This window comes from Psammomys obesus, unplaced genomic scaffold, assembly GCF_907164565.1.
Source record: "Psammomys obesus unplaced genomic scaffold, mPsaObe1.curated_primary_1811, whole genome shotgun sequence".
In the NCBI taxonomy this organism is placed as follows: Eukaryota; Metazoa; Chordata; class Mammalia; order Rodentia; family Muridae; genus Psammomys; species Psammomys obesus.
Genome location: NW_026592118.1, coordinates 37,752,514 through 37,778,014, shown reverse-complemented (window position 1 = coordinate 37,778,014; position 25,501 = coordinate 37,752,514). Strand labels below are relative to the sequence as shown.

Below are 25,501 nucleotides of genomic sequence, written 5' to 3'. Positions count from 1 at the left end.
TGAGGAAACTCAACAATTGAGTTTCATGTTAAATTACTTGTAGCTAAATGTTTTCCTAAAGAGTCCTATAATCGATATTTTAAGGGTTGTGACTCAGACATATTGTTACAACCCACACAGTTGTAGAAAGAAAGGAGTTATGAACAAAATGTGAGCCGATGGGCACAGCTATGCTCTAGGAATGCTTCATTTGTAAACATAGGGTGTCCAAAGTCCCGTTATTTGAACGTTGATCTAAATCTTACCTGGACAAAAGGGTGTTCAGCAGCCCACTGGGAAACTGTTGTAAACATAGAAATAGCCTTCCCTGCAAACATGGCTCACTCACAGTCTGAGGGGTTCCACGCTGAACCTGGTGTGCCTCACAGTGCTGAGGATAGGAAGGAATCAGGAGAACCTTCCCTCCAGAACCTGAGGTGGACGCTCTGTTAGATGCAACCCAGTCCACACCTCCCTATGTCCATACGTTTATCATCAGTCATGGCAAGTTTTATGTTTATGACAGCAGGTCTGTGAAAGGCAGGCTCTTTAACCCACAGAACCATCTGCTGGCTCCTAAAGGAACATTAATCAATTAAAACATTCCAAATTTTATGTCCCAACACACCTTTAGCATTTCATCGTGGCATTTTTCATGCGTAAGGAAGAAAAGTCTTAAAGGCATAAACAAAACATGCATCTGTGTACCCGTCAAAATCCAAAATATATCTGTCAAAGTGTTGAAAGGAGAAAGTGTTTCCAGCTCAGCTGGATCAGTGAGGAAGTGCTCCAGGTTAGATGCTGTTGTGTTTGTAAATGGAGCATAAGGTTTCTTAAAGGTAACAGCCATATTTTACTCGGAGAATTCAATAGTCAAGGCATAGTGGCTCCCTAAACTTCTATTGGCATGAGAAATCACACTGGTACTCAGAGACCAGTATGTTTTGTAAACTGCCTTGTATACTTTCTAATTTATTTATTTATTTATTTAGATTTACTCTCTGGCACATCAAAGCTGAGGTTGTGAACAGTTTCTCTAATGCTTCACTAATGTGATGTTAATTTCATCTTAACGTTAATTTTGAAAAGGAGGAATCCTTTTCAAAATTGAAATCCTCCCTGCTTCCTCTCATTGCTTACTCTGCTAACAGATGATGCTAACACAGATGTGACTCAGCACTGAGTTGCTTCAATAGTTGATTTTGCAAACACCTATAGGGTTCACAGCACACCCATTCAAGTTCAATATTTTACAAAACTGGCACTAGCAACCAAAGTTACTCACACAGAATTTTCTCGTGGGTAGTTTGCAGTTTTTTATTAACACCATTAATGAAAAGAAAAAGCAAACCTTAAAATTTATAATTGGAACAAATTTAAAATGTCAATGCAAACATTTTACAATCACAAATGCCAACAGTAGGGCAAATAGAATCTTAATAGGTTAATAAATGTTTTCACATTATGGATTTATTATATCCCTGTGTTGGAGTATTTGTCATTGCCTAGTAGCTTAAGCATCCTTACTTTCCAACCTCCCTCAGCTCTAATACTGAAATGATTTCAAACCAGATGCATGTTTCCATGGCCATAGCAGAGGACTATGAACACCAGACGATATCTCCTTGGTCAGGATCTCCAAAGCAGGTGCTACAATGTGAGTCTGTTAACCATTAAAATATGTAGGATCAGAAACATATTAGATGAACAAACTGTTAGTCTGATACCTAATTTACATAGATTCCAGCCTAAGTAAATTAGAGAGTTTGTGCTTCAAGGTACAAATGAAACTTAGAACATTCTGATTAAATATATATATATATGGAAGTGGGTAGAATAGACGTTAGACAGCACACGTGACCATTCAGCACAGCATAACTGAAATGCATTACTTTTGTGATGGGATTTGAAGGAGGGTGAACGTTTAACATTAGAAGTTAATTAGAAGCAAAATTGAGTAAGAAACTGTTCCCTATCATGGTGGATACTTTTATCCTGGGAAGAGCATGTCATTAAATCAAACAGAAGAGGCAAGGAAGAGAGTTTTATAAACAAACTGAAATGGAGTTCTAATATTTCCAGAAGCCTTTCTAGTTACTAGAATTTATTGAATGTCTAATCCATTTCAGAATTTTTAATTTTTCATTTGATAGAGCATGCATACAGCTAGTATTGCCCTTTTCAGTTATTCAAAATAAAAAGTATCTTTTTTTTTTTCTTTTCTTTTCAAATGTGAAAAGAAGCCAGAGTGTAGCCATCTGACTTTTCCTGGGATAACGGGATTGAAATTTGAAGAGTAAGAGAAATATGAAATCTCAGGGGATACCCATCAAAAAGAGAAAGCGATGGTGCTGATGCTAATTTAAGTCCGATATGGACTCAGCTCTGTACCCCCAGAGCTCCCTGTAGCCTCGTCACGGAGAGAAAGAAACTTGGGGAATTTCCCACAGCTACAGTTCATGTCATGCATGACAGGAAAGCAACTATCTTGTTGTTTGTGTTGTGTGTGAGCTTGTTCCTTAGGTGGGCTTCTATTGCTGTGACAGAACACCATGACCAAAGCAACTTGGGGAGGAAAGCATCTATTTAATTTATGCTTCCACGTCAGAGTTCATCATCAAAGGAAATCAGAACAGAAACTCAAACAGGGTAGGAACCTGAGCCAGGAGCTGATTTATAGGCCATGGAGGAGTGCTGCTTATGGGCTTACTCCTCAGGGTTTGCTCAGCCTGTTTCCATACAGAATCCTGGACCACCAGCCCAGGCGTGGCACCACCCACAATAGGCTGGACCCTCCCCCATCAAGCGCTAAGCTATCTCCCTTCAGCAGCTTTTCTTGATGTGTGGGACTCGACCCCTTTGCATGGAGAGAGAGAGCTTTTCACAGGGCTCACCTAAGATCATGTGAAAACACGGATATTTATATTGCGATTCATAACCGTAGCAAAAGCACAGTTATGAAGTTGCCGTGAAACAGTTTTATACGTGGGAACTGTATTAAAGGTCACAGTAGCACTGCTCTACAGACATGCCTGGAGCCTGACCTTATGGATGTCTTTTCTCAGCTGAGGCTTTTTCTTCTCTGATGACTCCAGCTTGTGTCAACTTGACACAAAACTAGCCAGGGCATCACATCCTCGTGCCTCAACTCTTCCCCCTGCTCACTACTGTGGTTCCCAGCGAGCTCCCCAGGGTCCGTTGTCCAGGTTAATATCCTCCGTGTATTTGGATTTGTTTTCTGGTTTTAGGAGGAACATGCCTAGACTAAATCTAACAGCTGACAACAATTCACTATGTTAAAAACTATCTCCTGGCAGTTTCTCCCATTATATCTTAATCCGTTTTCTGTTAAACTTTGACCCTGCATGGCTTCTGAAGTCAGTCAAAAGAAGCAAAGGAGCCTTCTATGAGTAATATAAAGTGAAAAAAGATAATGTATTCATACTTATATGAATAATATAATATGTAGATATATAACACATTATCTGTTTTCATAGATATATCTATGAAATCCATATATAATAAAATTAAATGTATATATTATATAACATATATAATATAATAAAGTGAAAATATAGATGACATTTATGTCAGCTTATTTACTGGTTAGTTTGTTTACTGTGTATATATGGGGGAAAGAATGTGCCATCATATACATAGAGGTCAAAGGTCAATTTGTAATGGGTAGGTCCTCCTCTTCCATCATGTGGGCTCTAGGGTTGGAAGTTATGTCTTCAGGCTTGGAGGCAAGTATCTCCTTCTTTTGAGCCATCTCCCTGGCTCTATGAGAGCTTCTTTGTATAACTAAAGAACTGCTCAATGCTTGTTTTGTTATATCACAACTGTGAAGTATGTAGAACCCTTCATGTGAGTCCAGATTTATGATTCCACTTTGTTACTACATGGATACACCTAAAGGAATCTGGTTATATTTGGTCATTGAGTAGACATGGCATAGAAGTATCGTAACAAAACTCTCAACTTTTCTAATGATGCTGAAATTTTCTGAGAATATATATAAATACATAGTAAATATGAAGAGCTATGCCTTCATATGTATCTAAAGCAAACACATGAAATCAAAATGGTATTTTGTTATATACACCAGGGCACTTCACAGGGATAATTAATTTCCCAATGTTGATTCACAACTTTTCATCAAATATGTGAGTTTGAGCCTAACATAAAAATATTAGATTTTAGATATGTATATTATAGTTTGGTTTTCAGTAACTTACAAATTACCAGTGTTGAATATATAATTTACAAAATACGATTTTCAGTTTTTTTCCAGACCCTGATAAAATTACGTCAAATCTGTTAAATTATCCTGTTCCTGGTTGCAGTGATGTGCAGCTAATATATGCATGTTAGGTAGAAGAGGTTTTTGAGATTTCTTCTTAGACTAAACCAGATATTTCAGAGACTGCTCTGGAGTTATTCATTCACAGTGCTATAAATCATGCTACCCAATACTTTCCATGTGCTTCCAGAATGAGTTATTTAATCATCTGCAGTGCACCTTTCAGGAACATAATTTTATAATTGTGAAGGTTGTTGACAGCTCCTTTATCTGCACGTTCATAATTCAAATGAATGAGGCGATTGCATATGTCTCAAAAGTAGCTTGTCCTGTGACCGCCCCTGGAAGCTTGCTACTATTTTAAGCTTTTCAAACAGAAGCAGTAATCAGAACACACAAAGGCTTCAAAAACATAGGATCACAAGTCTCAGCTTTATTATTTTGAGTATCAGAATTGGTGTTGAATTGCTAAAGTTTTAACATCCCAAACATTAAGTCATTTATTTTGTTTTAGTATTCCTCGGAAACCATAAATTGCTATAAGTTGTCAGCAATTTATTTAGCCTTAAAATGCTTGAAATGTTCCATCTCTTGTGATTGTCTGATGTTAATTGCCCTCAGAAATGATTTTACCAGAGCAGGCAAGGGAATGCTTATCTGGCAGTTCACTGGTAGCACTAAGAATTTTAATAGTGCAGATAAACACAACAGGCAATTATTGAAGGTGGCGACACATTGGGAAATAAAAATAAGAGATTAAAAAATATTTTGCTGTTTTGTCTTTATATTATTTCCTAATTTGCATTATTTTTTTAAAGTTTAACGGAGTTTTTTTTTAAATGTTTTCTGGAATATGTAATTGGAAAATCAAACATAAAACTTTTATAACTTCTTTCTCAGTGATACAAATACAGTCAGTCTGAAGTCAAACGTGAAATGTTTATAGAACAAAGGATCAAGGCTTTGAAAGTTTTCCACCCCAAACAGGGAAGGTGGCTTGTTTCTCCACCTCAAACCGCAGTTAAAATATACATAAAATCAATCAGTGCAATTTATTTAATGAGTAACTAGGCTTTTTAAATTTTAGTAAACAGAATTTTGAAGTACACCTTCAGCTCTTTGCTAGGGTTTCTTCTAGAACTTTATGCATAAGTCAGAAGCCTTAATCATAATCACGTGTGAATTCAGAGCAGCACTATCACCTGCTGCCTGTCTGTGGCTCAATGGCTCAGTGGCTCAGTGGCTCTCAAACCTCACCAGACACATGTGCCCTTCAGAAGAATGTCTGCCATATCATGCCTTAGAAATTTTTATTGTACCTCACTCTTTATATCGAATTTGCAATTACTTTTCAAAAATTGTTTCATACTTCATTTACAATAAGTTACTATAATGTGCACGCCCCAACACATCTGTTTCTCTCCTGTGAATACAGACATCAAAGTATATCCTTAACTTACCAAAATATTTGTCCTGAAATATTCATAGCAGATGTATTAATATTAACCTCTTATTTAAAACTACCTCAATGCTCACCAACAAATACAATGAATAAATAAAACATAACACATTCACACAATAGAATACAATGCATCATTTATAATAAAAATTCTCCAACAGCATACAGAATATGGAGGAAGTTCACAATGAAAGACAGAGTGAAAGTAAGCATGATAAATGAAAATATACTGTGAGTTTCTTCGCTTTTTGTTGCTGTGAAAAAGTGCCGATGAAAGCACAAGGAGGAAGGGTTTATTTTGGCTCACAGTTTTAGAGTTGACAATCCCTTTTTAGCTAGCTTTGTTGTTTCTTTCCTGAAGATAGGAACAATGTAGGAGAAAGTTATAGTTGATTTGTATTCACCTGACTTCAGCCCAGCAGGGTAGAAGAGAGATACATACAACAAATATACTTTTCAACACAAAACCAATATCTCATCTACTTTTCATAACTTCCTAGCAACGCCATCAAATTATGAACCCATTACTAGACTGATGCATTGATGAAGTTAGAGCCCACCAGTTACAATCACTTCTGAATGGCTGGCTCCACTAGCTGGGACAAGTAGTTCAACACATGAGGACATTCTGGAGACACATAACTACGACACTTAGGATTTTAGTTACAACTTTTAAAAGTAAAAATCTTCCATCTGGTAAGAAGTCAAGATAGTGTTTTATTTAGTAATAAGAAGCCGCGGTTAACAAAAGCACTCGGAAGAGGGCTCTAGAGTCTTAGTTTCATGAATGCCCATAGTGAATTTGCACAAACACAAGATGCTGTTGTGTAGCTAGAATTTGATGAAAAGGATTAAAACACATGAATATCTCCAATAAGATAAGAAGCTAATATACAAAAACATGCATCATTAATCTGTACCTCCTCCAGATTTTATTGGTTTTGCCAGTTTCTTACCACTGTGTCCTTTGTACCAGGAAGTTCCATGCAAATGAGTTCTGGTAAACTGATGAAACCTGAGAAGGTTCAGTAGAAAGTATCAGTGTGTCAATACCGCAGTTGGAGGTACAGCCCATTATACTAAAGCAACTGAAGAAAGTGTACAAAGAAATCCTGCATAAAGCTCCTCAAAACTTCCTGTGTATGTATGATCATCTCAATAATTTATTTTTAGTTTTAAAAAAAGAGAGGTGAGTGAACTCAAGAATTTATACTCATTTTGAAAAACTAGATTCTGCCATACACATTTTCAAAAGGTCTATGGTGGAAGAAGGCTATCCTTCTGAAATATCCTAAACAATTTAGAAGGTAAAGTTAGAGAGTATTATGTAAAATACAGCCAAAATTTTAGTATTACTTCAATCCAACAGAGTTTGGAAACAAGGTTATATATTAAACCGGCCATCTTAACTTAAAGATCATATGATTTCCCTGTATTTGAAGATATCAATGATCATTGCTTACTTTGAAAATCTACTTAAAGTATAAAAAGAAATTAACAAAATTAATTTAAGACCTGAATACTAAAAAGCACAAATAAGAGTCATTAAAAGAAATTATTGACCCAAATAAATGGAAACAAATCCCAAATACCTTGAGTGTTACCATGGCAAGATGCTCAAGCTGAACAGACTTGAAAATGATTCCCATTAGAACCCCAAATGTCTTTAATTGCAGAAATTGAAGAGCTGATCGAAAATGCATTTGATAAGTGGTTCAAAAATAACAAAGTCTATATTGAGAAAAAATGAAATTGAAATATACATACTTCCTGATGTCAAAACAGTCTCTAAAGTTATATTTGTCAAGTCAGAGTGGGACTGGCTAAAACTAGAGATAGGGATAAATGGAATGAAACCTCAGGTCCAGAAATAAACCCTTCCTTCCATGTGGAGGGAAAAAAAACTTGCAAGAAATGGGACCAGGATGACTCAGAATGCTAAAGGCTGACACCAGTCATTCCATGGTATAGAAGGTGATGTCAAAGACCACATGCAAATAGATGAACCTGGGGCCTGTAATCATAAGCAACATTTAAACAAGACAAACTTAAAAACTGTGGCACTCTCAGAGGAGAAAAATTAATATAAACCTTTGTGACTTAGAATTATGAAAAATTTTCCTAGACATGAAAACAAAACACATGGAAACAGAAAGAAAAGGAAAGGAAGAGAGAAAGAAAGAAAGAAAGAAAGAAAGAAAGAAAGAAAGAAAGAAAGAAAGAAAGAAAGAAAGAAAGAAGAAAGAGGGAGAGAAAGAAAGAGAGATAAAGAAAAAGGACATTTGAACCTTTCTTTTTTTTTTTAGAGAACACAAAAGTTAAAAAGATGAACATGGACAAGCTGGACAAAGATTCAGAGAGGTTAGAGTATTCATATATTGCTGCAGAATGTAAAATAGCACAGTTACTTTTGGGAAGATTGACATTTCCTTTCAAGCTAAACATACTACATAAAATTACTGTATGAAAGGTTAATTTAACTCCTAAACATATGTCTAAAAATTAAAACCTATGTATACAACACTTGCATGCAAATGTTGATAGCAATGACAATAGAGTGTAAAAACAAACAAAACATTTGCTAACTAATTAATGGGTAAACAAATGTAGCATATCCATATAAAGGAATACTATTCAGCCATAAAGAATGAAGTGCTGGTAGTTGCTGTTAGAAAGGGCTGGTTAAAAAATGTCAAATTATGACTAGTAGAGGGGCATGGGAGGAGAAAAGGGAGGGAGGGCGGGATTGGGAAGGGACAGAGGAGGAGCTACAGCTGGGTTACAGAATGAATAAGTTGTAATAAATAAATAAAAATTTTTAAAAAGGTTAAAAAAAAATCAATCTAGGCCAGGTGCACACCTATTATAATCCCAGCACTCAGAGAGGCAGAGGCTGGCGGATCTCTGTGAGTTCAAGGCTAACCTGTTCTACAGAGTGAATCAAAGACAGAGAAACCCTGTCAAAAGAAAGAGGGAAACAAACAAAGAAACAAAGAACCAATGAAAGAGAAAGAAAGAAAGAAAGAAAGAAAGAAAGAAAGAAAGAAAGAAAGAAAGAAAGAAAAAAAGAAAGAAAGAGAAAGAGAGAAAGAAAGAGAAAGGAAGGAAGGAAGGAAGGAAGGAAGGAAGAAAGAAAGAAAGAAAAGGAAAGCAAAAGAAAGAAAACATCAAACTAAATGAAAACAAAAGCACATAATATTTCATTTGGTCCCATTCATATGAAATATCAATTAAAAGACAATTTTGTAGAGTCCAATAGTAAATTGATGGTTGACATATAAAGAAGGTGAGGGTAAGTATTGACTGATAATAATAAAAATAGTTTCATAAAGGGAGCTTGTAAAAATGATCTAAATTTCTGGTGGTAACAACTACGGAACTCAGCAAAATGTACAAAAATTCTAAACATAAGCTGATTTTTATGTTTTATGAGATTTTGAGCTCAAAACATTTTCACTCTACCTGTTCCCTCATAGGTTGGGAATATGATAGTCACTTTCATAATAAAGTCTGTGCCACTGATATAAAATTATAAAGTCGAGTGATTCTGACTTCTTTCAAAAGTCAATATTACAGGAGGAAAACATCTGATTCTTGACCAGAGGAGTTTCGCTTTTCCAGCAATTTGCTTTGAAATGTCAAGTTGGCGGTGAAGAACTAATCAAAGAAAGCCGCCTACCTCCCAAATCACATCTCTGCACCATGAGTTTAGCTGGTGAAATGAGCCTGCACCGCCCTGTGCTCTTAGATTGTCAATCATCTCTCTGCATTTGTTTTCTTGTTTCGGCCTAACACGTTTAAGATTCCAAGAGGGTCAAAGGGATCCAAGATGTGGTGTGTGGCTTTAAGAGTAACAGCACCGCGAAGATTTGAGTCTTTGTTTACATAACAACCTTCAATTTCTTCCCTCAGAATTGATTTTCAAGGAAGGAGGAAGGAAAGGCGCTAAGTTAAATGGATTCTTTCCAATGTTTATTGAGAGGGATGGGCTTTTATAGGGGAAGAGTGCTGTGAGGACTCAGAGCCTGCTGGTGTGTGGCATTAACACATGAAGTGTCGCTGCAGTCTGTGCTAGGAGATTTCTAACGGCAGTCTGGCAGCAAGGAAAGTGAGACCGTTAGCCAACAGGTTACTGTCAATTAAACAAGAGCTGTCACAAAGTCAGAAATGTTGAAACGCGGTGCGCATGCATCCCGAGCAGATCACATGGCAGCTTCTCAGCTGTTACTTGAACACAGTCGAAGCAGAGATGTGTCATTTCCCTGCAGAATTTAATCTGAGTCCCGAAGGACGCAGCCATTTCTGTCTGTATTTGCATGCTGCTGTCAAGTCAAAAGTGGGCCTTCGAAATGAGCTGGAATGGCGTGTTCCAGTCAGAGAATGACATTGAGCAGATTCACTTCTTGCTCCATTTTCCTCTGCTCAGGTTACATAGAAGAAGCTTGTATCATCCCCTGCCCCTCCGACTGCAAGCTCAGTGAGTGGTCCAACTGGTCCCGCTGCAGCAAGTCCTGCGGCAGCGGCGTAAAAGTCCGATCCAAGTGGTTGCGCGAAAAGCCTTATAATGGAGGAAGACCTTGCCCCAAACTGGACCACGTCAACCAGGTATTTTACTAACATCAAGTGCATTAAGATATGTCTGAGATTTCCAAGGATCTATCATTCTATTATTTCTCCAAAATGAACAAAATTAAATAATAGCACCTGAATAAGAAATATGATTGATTCTATTTTTATAAGGTCTGAATAAATTACCTGTAACCTACTAAAATCTAAAATCTTGAATTATATGTGTTATCTCTGAATTCTCTGGGGATCCCGAATCCTCCAAGCATATAGATAACAATACAATTCCACGGAGGTGGAATGACAACTAATTCACGAATAATGTCAAGGTATTTAATCTACCATAAAATTGTGTGTAATTTCTGTGGTGAGGGGGCATCGCTTCGTTTCCCTAGACTCACAGAAAGAGATCTCAGCTACCAAGTACTCAACGTAAAAGCAAAGAAGTAACACGAGTATGCTCTGAAGGGGAGGGGTGGATGCTATTTATTCATCTCAACCCACTTTGAGTAAAAATAAGTTCAAGAACCATAAGAAACATAAAGGGTGTCTCAGAGTTCACATATAGGCTAGCAATTTGGCCACCGCCTTTATTATCATTGTAGCTACATTAGCGCTGCATGCATACTTCCTTAGCTGCTGTCAGAGGTTGTTATTCGTCTTCTATTGGAGATAAAGAGCGAAATCGCTAATGGCAGAATTGCGATTAACTTAAGTGTAACAGAAAGGGAATTGTTATCACAGTTGATCGGCATGTAAATTAGCAAAGAATGGATTTTACAGAGTGTGTGCAGATGTTATGTTTTGAATTCGAGCCATGATCAAATGAACCAAGTATTTAAATGTGGAAAGCTGTTTCATGTGAACATAGCCGGTCTCATTTTAACCTCTAATCACACTGGTATCAGCAGTTTCCTTCTGACTGTGCTACGATTGTTGATAAAAACAGAATCATAACACATAAAAAGGAAATTTTTAACTAAATAAAAATTAAGACGTTGACGAATTCAATTCCATGGTTAAGTATTCTCAACGAGTCTGAAGTCTTACAAAGTTGCTGAAAAGAGAATAATACATTCTACTATCGCCATCTCCTGGCGGTCGAGCTGCCTTGTCATTGAGCATTCTGCATTCCTAAACTTCAAGTGTTTGTTTCCAAAGAAGAAATTTACTTGCAGAGCTATAATTGAGTAAATGTGAAGTAGAATAGCTGAAGTGACATACTTATGATTCTAAGAAAAATGCTTGTCTACAAGGTAGGAAATCTTGAATTTCCAATGACAAAGTTAGTATTAATAAATTATGATCCAAAGAGAAAGTGTACATATTCTCAATACGTTATGTGTGTACTTGTCCAACTAGTCAGCAGACAATTTAAATATGGCGCTTTTGCCTGAGAACTTCTGTTTGCAAAGGCACATGACCAAGTTACCTGTACTGTACAAATCTCTAGACTAAGACCCTGTCAACGTTACTTTACATCTCTCATGAAACTCAAGACATAATTTGATAAAGACATTTATGTATTGGTTTTCAATCCGTTGTAGGTATATTAAAAGAGTAATAAAGAAAAAAATCAAAAGTAAAGAAGATAGTTAATCATCAAATTTTACATAAAACATATGAATAAGGTAAATATTAAAAATACTCAAGAAAATTAAATATGCAAAATTGCTGTTTAAAAAATATAACGTAAGGATTTTTACTATAATTAAAATTCCTCAGTTAAAATATAGCAGTTTGTTGACTTGAAAGAGGTCTCTGAGGTTGTTTTCTAACTGAAGTTAAGCCCTTGGGTCCTTATTTCACTAAAATTGCATGAATGGATTAAACTGGATTGATGGCTAGAAGGATCTGTAGGTAGGTCAATATATGGATAACAGTCCACTTGTCAGTTGGCTCATAAGATATTTGCAGTCATAGTTCAGTTTGCCGTGACATGGGCTATGACATCTGTTCAGGTTTTGAAGCCTTGCCGTCCTGCACAAGCAATCTTCAATCTTTTTCTTGCTTATGCAATCCTTATCTGCTCATCTTACATTTAAGTCATATGAAATGTTTATCCTACTAAAGACCAAGAAAGACATGCAAATGTTTTACAAAATTAATATTTTATAAAAGTCCTTATAACTGGAACATAGGATGTGAGCTTCTATCAAAATAACTGACATTTTAACCTTTCTTTGTTTCTGTCCTTTACTTCATTCCTGCCAAACATCTCTCCAGGCACAGGTAAGAATTCTTATCTCCTGTATCGTCAGCATTCTTTAAAGAAAATCATTACTTTCTCCATTAGATTTTTCTTTGCCCATTCCCTTTTTACTTCCTAGTACAGTACAAGATTTCTTTATTTATAGGGCCTGAGGAGATGGGGGAAGGTGAATAGGTTTCACCTATGCCGACAATGAGGCAATGGCACCCCTTATTCATACTTGAAGGAGGGACGCGTGGTGGGCTGAAAATGTTTATTTGAAGATGTCTCTGAAATAGTTCACGTTTACCTCAACAAAGGGGAATAATCACCTCTCTATTAAAGGACTGAGAAAAGCAACAGGTCCCCTGCATTTCAGTTCTTTTATTCCCTGTGAGTGGTATGGTGGTGTTTAGCCATGTGATAATAGTCCTGTTTTAACACATCTCCCAAACAAAAATGTGCTGACTGTGTCTCATTAGTCTTATTCCAACCGTGAAAAAATATTACTCTTATTTAGGGTAGTTCTACTTTACATTAGCTTCTAGTCCTCCAAATGTGCCAAAAAATAGCCCCAAATGATGGTTTAAGTCCGTTACCTGGATTTAAAAATGAATGATTACATAAATCATTTATATATTACAGAGTGTGTGTGTGTGTGTGCGTGTGTGTGTGTGTGTAAAATGGGTAACAGAATTGTATTTTCATATATTATAAAAATATTTTAAAATACTTTTCTTTAATGGTTACATTCTTAGTTGCTGTAGACTGTGGTCTATTTATTTCTTCTAATTACTTTCCTCACTGAGAAAACAGTACAATTGGATCATTGTTCTAGAATTCCTGAAACAAACATAATACACAGCATTTGGAACTGAAAGCCTTGTGGACAATAAGCACGAGTAGTTGGCTGTGTTCTGTGAGGCCCTTGTTTCTTACCGCTGTATCTGTGTAAAACTAATTCAAGACCTGTTTCCATACCTCAAGAGATTGAGGGTTAGTTTCAAGATGGGCTTATTTCCATTTATCATTTCAATTTCTTATATGAAAAATGTTATATGTAAAACTGACTAAAGTAGATTTATCTGGAAAGCAGATATGTTTACAGTATTCATTCATTCATTCATTCATTCATTCATTCATTCATTTGACAAATCTCAACTGAATGTCTAGCACATGAGTGTCCTAGGCTAAGAACTAAGGACACACAAAACTTTGAGCAAAATAGATAGTCCAGAAGATTGTAATATAGTGTACTAAAGGTCCGTTTAAGGAAATATGGTTTTTTTTTAACGTTTTGAGTCTAGCTCAGTGGGTGGGATCTGTACCCACTGTGGGAAAACAATGCAGCTACACCTTCCTGACTACACCTCTCAAGAGGATATCTTTCTTCCTACTTGAGAGTACCAACAGTAAGAGGGAGGGATGGAAGGAGACTGATGAAATAGCTACTGTGATGATGGAAGAGTTTCCATCTGCCCGCCCCCACTCTCATTCCACTGCTTGAGATCACCAGATGTGTGTTTCAGGTGTACGAGGTCGTCCCTTGCCACAGTGACTGTAACCAGTACGTATGGGTCACAGAGCCATGGAGTGTCTGCAAGGTGACCTTTGTGGACATGAGAGATAACTGTGGAGAGGGGGTGCAGACCCGAAAAGTGAGGTAAGACCAAGCAGAGTGACAGAAAAGCAACATGGCAACCATCTTCCACTTCCACAGGTGACAGCATGGAAAACCGCTGCCCTCCACGATCCCGACAACCTTCATTAGTTCTGGTTTTGAGGGATCTGGGTATCTGAAAACTGCGGCCCTCTGTTTCAAGCTGCAGTTTGTGCATTCTCAGTACTGACCTAAAAAGCTTCACTTTACAATACTATTTAAAATGATACTTTTAACTTTGAGATTATAATTATATTTCCCCCTTTTTCCTCCCTCCAGAATCCCTAAAATACTCTTTCTTGCTTATTTGAAAATTTATGGTCTCTTTTTTGTATTAATTGCTGTTACGTGAATGATACATAGAACCATGGATTCCTAAATATTTAAGTAATCTGCTTAATCTGCTATGTCTATGTGTTACTTGCATATATGTTTTCTGGGCTGACCATTGAAAATGTGCATTGAAATCAAGCTTTATAAGTATGTATTTTAAGAATCAGTGCCTTCTTAAAAACCAAACATGTTTCTGTTGCATAGATGTTTTTTTATGTATATATACATGTATGTATTCAGGTCAGAGATCAACATCGGGTGTTTTTTCTCACTCACTAACTGCCCTAGATTTTGAGCTAGGGTCTCTCACTGAACATGAGGAGGCCAAGAAGCTCCATGGACGCTCCTGTCCTGTCTCCTAAGTACTAGATTACAGATATGTGCTGTCCCTCCTACTAATTTTGTCACGGGAATGCTGGGAAATGAACCAACGTCCTCGTGTTTTGGTGGCAAGCTCTTTACTTAGGGGATAGTCTTCCCTACCAGAAAACCCAAATATATTTCTAAACACATTTTCAAACACATTCTGCCTTGACTTCTTGCTCCCTTATGTCAGCCTGGCTAACGTTAGGATGCTCACATCCTTCAGGGAGCCCTCCCTGAAGCCCTGGCTGGCTGTTGCCTCTCACTTACTCTAATATAGCAAGAGTCTGCTAAGGTAGCCACTAGTCATGTGTGGACTTTTCAGTTTCACCTTAAGCTAATTGAATAAAGGTTTAAATCCATTTCTTCATTCCTACTACCCATAATGTCAAATTGTCTACAGGCACATGTGGTAATCCTGTTAGACAGCACCGATGGAGAGTATTCTTTTCACCACAAAAAGGGGCCAAAATATAACGATGATAAACCTAGAACTTGACATCAGTACATTCTCATCTATAATTTATCACAAATTTTGGAATTATGTAATGGTGTCCCCTGATCTATTTCAGTAAAAAAAAAAAATTAAATTAACATTAATGTAAAACTTTTTCATATAAAATATGTAGAGCCTTGTTTCTGATTTTAAATAGTTTTCTTTTTGTCTCAAAAGTCCATCTGTGTATTCCATTTACAACTTCCATAGTAGACTATAGATGAAGTCAGGAAGGAAGGTCATGAGTAGGTAGAAAAGGTAAAGGTAAAAACAGAGTTCCTTGTTTCCTACACTTCCAGTTCCAAATTAAAATCTGTCCTTCCAAATTTAAAACTCATTTCTTTTTTGTGAAGAATTTGGTTCAGTTTCCTCATTGTTAGTGAAAAATTAAAATAAAGGGTATGTATTTCATTTTTTTCTTCAACTGTCTGTGTGTATATAGTTCTTTTTGCTTTGTAGATAGATATTTTCAGCATTTCCACACATACCTGAAGCAAAGGAACTTTCAGATCAGCTAATGTACTGAGGTTGATGCAATAGGGAGAGGGGTCAGTATTGATCATGATCTCTGATCCTGTAATAATCTTCCTGTTTGTTCCTGATTGAGTGGAACATGTCACAAACTCTATCCTCTGCTAATTAGGGTCAGTACGTCTTGCTTACATACAAATCTGGACTGACATTTCAGGAGAGATGAGTCTGTAAAATAACAGGTTTCCATTTACCTATTTTCAATCGTCCTCATTTAGGAGGGAACAGAAGGTAAGAAAGTGGGTAGTAGAAGTGGCTCTTCCTAATAGGAAATCCTTCCTCCCCTGCTTCCTTCCTGCCTGCCACCTTTCTTCCCCTCTTCCTCCCTCCCTCCTCCTCTTCTCTTCTTCCTTCCTTTCTTCTATATTTCTTCCCCTTACCCTAGAGCTAGGAATCAAGCCAGGGCCACAAGTAGGCTAAGGCAAAGAAAAGGGCAAGATGTCAGTGACATTTTTGTTTTATAAATTTTATGCCCGTGACGACAATAAAATAAAATGAGAGGCATTTATAGTGGCTGTTACTGTCGCTGTTGTCTTCCGTGCAGAGACTCCACGCTTTATTCCCTTACCTGCTATGAGGCTGATGCTCTTTCTTCTTCACATCCAAAGAGGCCATGCATTCTGTATTTCTAACATATTCCACTCATCAAATTCTTGCTCTTTGAAAAAAATAAGAAAGCGGAGGCTATGCAGAAAACAAATTTAAAACGTATTCCTCTGGGCTTAAACTTGATTCAAATATCTATTCTGAATTCTAGGTGCAAAGAAATATTATTGCCAAATAAAACAAATCCATATCTTGGTAGGTAGAATTTGTTCCAATCTATGAAATGAAAGTATGTTTAAAATAATAATCTATTTTAAAATAAATGAGGTCTGTTCAAAGAAGTTACCACTGGTAGATTTGAAGTTTATTATTTATTATTATTTTAGTTATTTGTACAATGCGAAATTAAGAAAGATAAAAGCTTTATTGATAAAGTTACGTATACATAGCTCCCTAATAGGGTATTGGACATCTGTGCTTAACTTGGATCAATAGGCAATTTTACAAGATAAAAGCCTGTGTGTTGCATCAGTATCTGCGAGGAATGTGATTTCAGTACCAGTTCCTTTTCTGAACATAGAAATGCTTGGCCTGTCGTTGTCTGCACCAGGCCACTGTTAAAAGAATATGTTTAAAATGCTACTGCAGAAAGAGATTTTTCCTATGCAACTGAAAACTCTTTTAAAGAAATTTGTAACTTAATTTTTCAGCGGTAAAAACACCAAATATCTGCTGATTCGTTTTTTATGAAATTATCTTTTTTTTTAAATTTACAGAGATTAGTATTTAGTATAGTTTTTTTTCCAGATTATATACCCAATCAAGACGCAACTAATGACAGTTCTCTAATCTTTCAATGTGTCTCACTTAACAGAAACATCTTTTTACATTTTGGTATCACTATAAACAGTAACTCTTCAGAGTGTATCTTTAAAAACAATGTTATTCCTCACTGAAACTCTCTACAAAAAGATGGGATGAATCATATGTGATATGATTCAGCCAGCTGCTTAGAACACTACAATGGCCCTAAGAGGAAAAGCCCATCTTCCCTTTTATCTTCCCATGGGGAACTTTCTTCCCAAACCCATTAATTTGGTTGATCTTTCTTACATTATAGATTAAGGATCAAGGTTTTTCTCTTCTAGTACTAACGTTCACAGAAAGATTATTAACTACTGTATTAGGAAGCCACATTAATCAGCTTCTCAAGAGGTCACTAAAGAGTTAATTCTTGGCTGTTCACAATGGGATAATATGAACAAAGGTTTAAATTTGTTCTAGTAAAGAGCTAACAATTAAGAAAAAAACAAAATAGAACATATAACTAACCACACTTAGAGAAGTTGTGCTGTTCTAAGTTTAATTTTGTTTTGGTTTCTGGTGTTCTCTTAAAGTTAACAGAAAACTAAAATTGCCTTCGTAATGGCTTTTGAAACTAATTTTACTTTATTTGTGTGTACAACACAAACAGATACACACACACACACACAACTGTGTGTGTCACAGTGCCCATGTGGAGGTCAGAGGACAATTTACAGGATTAGCTCTTTCTTTTCTACCATGGGAATTGTAGGGATTGAAACCAGGCCATCGGGGTTGATTGAAAATGCCTTTACTCACTGAGTCATCTTGCTGGCAGCTAAAATTAGTTTTTGTGTGACAAAACAAGCTGATAAATGTCTTATTTTGTAAATCACCTTATGAAACATTTTGTGTAAATACTGCACTGTACCTAAGTCTCTATCATCAATGAATCAATTGTGTCTTCTCTGAGACTCACTGAGGACCATTTTTCAATAGTTCAGGTTCCATGTATGGGTGTAAAAGTCACTTTGCTCATAAGAACACATGATAAAAATTATCAATACAATGAAGCCATCTAATTAAAATATCAGGAGATTGCAAGTGAGTATATGTTTTTCTTTTAATCTTAGAGAAATGCTAACTATATTTAGAGACATGATTTCTTTTGACTCTTCACTTTGGGAGAATGTTACTTATCGATGATATCTGAATTAGAACTAGCCATCCTGTGTGCTAGCTGTCATTTTGATTGTGCTGCTTCCTTTGCTGATGTGCATGTTTTCCCTTAGATGCATGCAGAATACAGCAGATGGCCCTTTGGAACATGTGGAAGATTACCTGTGTGACCCAGAAGACATGCCCCTGGGCTCCAGAGAGTGTAAACTGCCATGCCCTGAGGACTGTGTGATATCTGAGTGGGGGCCGTGGACCCAGTGTGCTTTGGTGAGACTAGAAACTATTTGGGTAAAATGGAGTTTGTTTAATTTTTGAAGGATTTAAGATTAAAAAAAAAATGACTTTATTTAAAGCATCACTTTTTCTTGCAACCTCTTTGCATGGATTAGCCATGCCAATTCAGCAATGTTTGTGAAACAGCTTGAGTTCTCCTACGCTCTCTGCTCCTTTTCAACAATGCTTCAACACTAGCATATGACACCTTCAGCTGGCCTTACAGATAACACAGCGTGTTAAAAACTGCAGTGGTCATAATAACTCCCTTTAAAGTGAGGAAAGAATGAAATTCTAGTGGAGGTACTTTAATGATGTCAGCTTGCTATCCCTTGCTTCTTGCTGAGTCTGTTTAATTTAAACAGTAGGAACATTCTTCCTCACGGGGAAATGCTGCAGCAGAAGTATTGACACCAGATCAGAGGAGATTGGACGCATTCAGGTTGGGATGGCTGTAGTCTGAGTGTTGACACCAGAGAGTTAAATATCCTGAGTAAGAAACTGAGAAGGATGAGATTACACATGGTGAGACCTAAAATATTCATCAGAAGTGGTTGTGCATGGATATTTAAAAACAGAACCAAATGATCATAGGTTCTATTCAGTGAACTTGCCATTAGTATCCCTGTAGATGAATATAGTAGCCACCGATTTCAACAGCTCTTATTTTATAAAAGCATCACGCTGGAACAGAATTTGTGACAATATGAATATCATCCAGGGAATCTGCTTCTTCTTCAGAAGAAAAAGGTCACATGCTAAAACTGTACCTCCCTTGAGCATCTCTCTGCACCACGTCTCATCAGTACCTGGCTCATAGAGGAGGGTGGCGGATGCCACTTCCTTTGCAATGAAAGTTCACCTGTGTATGGTCAGGGTTCTCTAGAGTGGCTTTCAAGCTGTGGGATCTGACCCCTTTGGGAGTCACGTATTAGATATCCTGCATATCTGATATTTACATTACAACTCATAAGAGTAGTAATATTACAGTTATAAAGTACCAGAGCAGTAATTTTATAGTTGGGGAGGGTTACCACAACATGAAGAACTGTATTAAAGTGTTGCAGAATTAGGAAGGTTGAGAGTCACTGCTCTAGAGAAACAGAGCTCATAGAAGGAATGAATATATATTGTTATGAATAAATATACTATTATATAATAATATATTATTATATACTATATAAATATTCCTTTGGTAATTCATAATTGTAATTTTCTACTGTTATGAATTATAATGTAAATGTCATTATGACGTGAATTATAATATTTTATATTGATACTATATGTAGTATATAGATATACTATCTGTAGTATATATTAAATATATATTTAATGTATATTAAATAATATATACTATATACAAGTATACAGTATGTTAATACTATATACAAGTATATTAATACTATATATAGTATAAATACACACACACATATATATAGGCGATATATATATATATTAGGCTCTAATGCCAGCGAAGGGGTGGGTGGACTTGGCAAGAGCAAGCATGCAAAGACAATGCTTCCTTCTAATTTCTTTATATAGGTCATCAGCAGAAGGTGACATCCAGATTAAAGGTGAAACTTCCCACTTTAAAAGATCTGTATTAAAGGTGTCTTTCCAAATCAAAGATCTGGATAAGAACAGGGTCTTCCTACTTCAAATAATTTAATGAAAAGAAAAATACCTAGCCAAATATGGTGGTACATGCCTTTGATCCCAGCGCTAAAGAGGCAGAGGCAGGCAGATCTCTGTGAGGACAAGGCCAGCCTAGTCTACAAATTGAGTTCCAAGACACTGGTTATACAGAGAAACCATATCCCAAAACAAAAACAAAACAAAAGACAACAAAAACCTCACAAGTGTGTCCAGCCATTTGTGTTTTAGTTAATTCTAGATGTAGTGAACTTGACAACCAAGAATATCCATCACAACCTGACATTTACATGTAATCTGTGCTTTACACACCTTGAAAGCCAGATGAGTTGAAAATAAAACAGAGCTCTAGATTTGAATAGCAGTGAGGACCCTACCACCCACCCAGAGGATGGGAATCACCTGAAAAAATGTGCAGAAAAGTTAGTGTCTCGGGGTTACAATTGCTGTGCTGAAACACCATGACCAAAGAAAACTCGGGGAGGAAATGGTTTGTTTCACTCACACTCATACCGCCTTATATCAGTTCATCACCCAAAGCAGTGAGTGCAAGAATTCATGAAGAGCAGGACCCTGGAGGCATGGGGGAGTGCTGCTTATTGGCTCGCTCTCTCTGACTTGCTCATCCTGCTTTCTTATTAAATCCAGGACCACAAACCTAGGGATAAACCTGCCAGCAATAGGCTAGGCCCTCCCACATTCATGACTACTTAGAAGAGGGGGATAGAAAGACCTGGAGGGGATAGGAACTCCACAAGGAGAACAACAGAACTGAAAAAACTGGGCCCAGGGGGGTCTGCAGAGACTGATACTCCAACTGAGGACCATGCAAGGAGAGGACCTAGACCTCCTGTTTTAAGGCAGCCTATAGACTGCTCAGTTTCCAAGTGTGTTCCCTAGTAAGAGGAACAGGGACTGTCTCTGACATGAACTCAGTGTCTGGCTCTCTGATCACCTCCCCCTGGGGGTTGCAGCCTTGCCGGGTCACAGAGGAAGATGATGCAGCCAGTTCTGGTGAGACCTGATAAGCTAGGGTCAGATAGAAAGGGAGGAAGACCTCCCCTATCAGGAGACTAGGGAAAGGGCATAGGGGGAGAAGAGGGAAGGTGGTGGGATTGAATGGAGACAAGGGAGGGGGCTGCAGCAGGGATACAAAGTGAATAAATTGTACTAAATAAGTTAATTAAATTAAATTTTAAAAAAAGAAAGTCTACAGGCTTGCCTACAGCCCCATCTTACAGAGAGGCCTTTTCTTACTTGGGGTTCTGTCCTCTCAGTTGACTCTAGCCTGTGTCAAGTTAACATAAAACTATCCATAACAAGCTGTGAAAAAAAAAAAAGGAAAGATATGTCTAATGGTAAACTGTTTGAATTACAGTAAAGGACAGCTTCAGGCATGTTTATAGTCCATGTTTTCCAAGAGAGTTGCTTTTTTATCTCTGTGTTAACATTGTTAACATGCTAAATAGTGAACAACTCACTTCGGAAGCAAAGCAGGACCAATATATCACTTGAACAGATGTTGAAAGAAGGGTGAAGGTGCTTCATAAGAGTCGGCAGATGAGTTTCTGTTTTAATTCTGCCGTTGAACTACACTCTACAGTGCCTAACTCTGTTTGTGATTGTGGAATTCTTGTCGTCAGAGATTCTGTTAAAAGAATATTCAGCTTTTATAAAACAGGGGCTGATGAACTTGGGCTCCTCCTGAAATTCCTTAGCAGGGATTCCAATAACAAGAACCACTAAACAGGACTGTGTCCATCTGGGTTCTCTTTTAGATACCCAGAAGGAACCATCCTAGAAAAACATTAATTTCTAGCATGTGTGTGCAACAAGAAACAGTTTCTGAAACATGTTTTATTTCTGTGAGCATTTTCCAATAGAAATTTTGGAATGAGACTAAGATTCAACTAGGTAAACAGGTGTGCCTTTTTAACTTTATAAAATGTCTTGTTTCATCATCCAAGACATCAATAAACAAACTCAGAGCATTTATTGTGTGTAAAGAACTGTTATGTCCAAAGAATATGTAGCTATAGAAGACAAAAGTCACTAACATATCACCCTGGAGATGATAGCAAGACCTTTATACAATTTGCATTTTCTGAATATAGTAAGTATTCCTTCAGTGGTGTGAGCAAAATACAAGAGCTGAGGACAAGGCAATAACTATTTTAGGCCTATGACATCCAAAATGGTTTGTCCCTTTCTATTCCATTTTCTGAAAGATGCACCAGTAAAAAAAATAGCCAGCCACTCTATAGATGTTAACTAAATTGTCCATGTGAGACTGTGCATTAGGAACATAAAAGTTAGTAATGCCTACATAACTATTGAAAGTCACCATTTAAATGGTTTAAGTCGTTTTAAAACAGATACATTCTTACACACATGCATTTACATATGTACACATCATCACAGCCTACGGGATTAGCTTTCTGCTTTACGGAACATGGCCATATGAATGTTTTTATAGGTGTGAGGGGTTTATATAGCTTTGAGGTAATAACATAAGCATCTCCTAGCTAGGATGTGGAGTCAGATCCTTAGTCAATGCCTACGTTTTACATATTGGAAGGCTGAACCATAATGACACTACTTGGCTTGTTCAAGTTAGCCAGTGAATTCGGCTCTTAACACCAGGTCCAGTAACGTTCTAGCTGCTGTATGGCTGAGTTTATGTTTCTGAAAATGTCATTGTTCTTTGTAAGCCTTGCAATCCAAGTGGTTCCCGGCAAAGGTCAGCTGATCCCATCAGACAGCCTGCTGACGAAGGGAGAGCCTGCCCCAACGCTGTAGAGAAAGAGCCCTGTAACCTGAATAGAAATTGCTACCACTATGATTACAATGTCACAGGTAAGCACTTCATCGTGTCTGAGGCTTATTCCCACCTGAGTCCGCTCCAGACATCCTCAGCCTAGACCAGCTCCACCTGGGTGCCATTTGGAGACGCAGCTTATGCTCTGAGAAATAGTTAGTAGCACACGACAGAAATAGTTATCAGTTTCATTTTTTAGTAAGCATGAATGTATAGGAAACAAAGGTTCCACAAAGACTAAATTTTTGAAGTATGTAGTATATATTCCAGATAATCCTATTTAAAATCTGCTCTCACTTTGGAAAGATGAAGAAAATTTCTTTTTTAGCAGAGGTTTGATTGTTATAACATCTACATCAATAAATCTTGGGATGCAGGGATATTTATGAACAATATTAACATAATATAAAATGTCCATAATCTTAAAAACAAATATTCAGAAAAGTAGATTTGTGATAAATCGCATTTGTTTCCTAAATTTTATTTAATATTATCAAAGCACACACATCAAAAACATTTCATTGGTTCACATGGGTTAGTACAACATCAAAGCTAACTAGATTTTTTCCCCAAGTAATTTCCCCATTGAAACAAGCTCAAGGAAGAAAGGAAGAAAGGAACATAGCAGTCTTGTTGGCTTCTGTCTCTTGGTTTTCTTTAATTTTTTCTTTGAAGCCACAAAAGAAATCAAAGTTCTCCAGGGTGTGTTGTGCTGTCTTGGAGAAAGATGAAAGAGCATATTTTTATTTGTGAAATAAATGAGTTTGTTTTTTTGGTTTTTTGGTTTTTTTTTTTTTTTTTTTTATAATCCTATTTACCAGCTGGGGTGGATGGGAATGGAAGTTCCCTTTTTTTTTGAGGAATAGGCAAGGGAAAATGTGGGAGGAAGGGTGGTGGGATTGGGAGGGAAGAGGAGGGATGGGGCTACAACCAGGATGTAAAATAAATAAAAATAAATAATTTTTTTAAAAAAAAGAATCCTATGGAAATAAGTGAAGTACATAGTGTTAATATAACTGCACAGAGTACCATCCATTAAAATTATGCTTACTTTGCTAAAAGAGACATAATGGTTAATATTTTATTTCTACTCTTCTCAAGAAAAAAGTTTTGAAATGCTATTGATCTATACAGCAAAGCCATTTTCACAGTATCGCTAAATAGCAAGCTGTCGGGATTGTCAAGTAGACACGTGCCTAAAAGTCCCATCCGTGTCGCTATGTGCAACCACAGCAACTCCACTTGACTCCTAATCCATTCATAGCTGGGGCCCATATGCTCCGCACATGGGATGATTGATGGAGGGGCTCAGGAAGCAGTTGTGAATTAGATATGGGATCCAGGCCATCAGAGTTCCATCTGAAATCTGTTTGGTGCATTGCCTTCTGTTCCGATGAGTCTTTTCCATGCAGACTGGAGTACATGTCAACTGAGTGAGAAGGCAGTTTGTGGGAACGGCATCAAAACAAGGATGTTAGACTGTGTTCGAAGTGATGGCAAGTCGGTGGACCTGAAATATTGTGAAGAGGTGGGTGAGTGCTGCGTTGAATCTTTGAAGGCCTTTCTTCCCCAGTAGCTTAAATCTGCATGAAGCCAAGTGACGTTCGCTCCACACACAGCACATGGCCAACAGCTGTTTTCACAGGCTGTCTAGTGCCCTCTTGAAAAGAGGCAGTATCCACGCTACTGATTTCCACAGACAATTTCCTGTGTTTTGTTCTGCTTGGAGCCCAAAGGTATGCTAATTAGACCATTCTGGAAGAAATGCTTAGGAAACAATGAGCAATCAAGGTGAATAAAGGCTATAAATCTTAATCAGACCATTCATCATCTTTTGTAATCTGATGTGAATCGGGTGCAGAGCTTGGACACCTGCCAAGATCCATCACTTATTTTTTTTTTCTGTTGCTAAACATTGATCACGTGCAGTTTCGTGGCAGATTTTGATATTAATATTTGATACCCAGCTGTGAGAATCTAAGTACTTTGGTCTCCTCTGAATACGAGAGCTTAACGTTCAAGCGAAGCCATGAAGTCTGCCACTGCTATCTTTAAGACTACAAGAACTGTAGTCCGTAGTTAACCCTCGACTGAAAGCAGTTCCATTACTCTTAGCTGTGACCTTCTGAGCAGTAGAGAAACTTGGCACTGACCTTTCTTTCTTTTCATAAAGCTGCACTTTGCGTTGTAGTGATTCTTGTCCGATTTCCAAACCAAAAAGGTAATGGCGTTTCTGTCGTTTGACTCCCTGTGCCTCTGAGATGCACAGGGTAATTTTTGCTTCAATAGATCTCAAAAAGAATTGTCTTCACTCTTAAGGGAAAGCACCAGTGGAGCTACTTGAACC

General features: G+C 37.3%; 1 protein-coding gene across 1 annotated transcript in view; it reads left to right on the top strand.

The window, feature by feature from the left end:
- The window catches only part of Thsd7a (thrombospondin type 1 domain containing 7A), a 221,701-nt gene that overhangs the window by 173,902 nt on the left and 22,298 nt on the right, over positions 1-25,501 (top strand). Inside the window, exons 14-19 of the mRNA XM_055612922.1 lie at positions 10,168-10,346; positions 12,534-12,539; positions 14,028-14,161; positions 18,524-18,677; positions 23,048-23,192; positions 24,567-24,682. Coding sequence (XP_055468897.1) covers positions 10,168-10,346; positions 12,534-12,539; positions 14,028-14,161; positions 18,524-18,677; positions 23,048-23,192; positions 24,567-24,682 — 734 coding nt within the window. The remainder of the gene's footprint in view (positions 1-10,167; positions 10,347-12,533; positions 12,540-14,027; positions 14,162-18,523; positions 18,678-23,047; positions 23,193-24,566; positions 24,683-25,501) is intronic.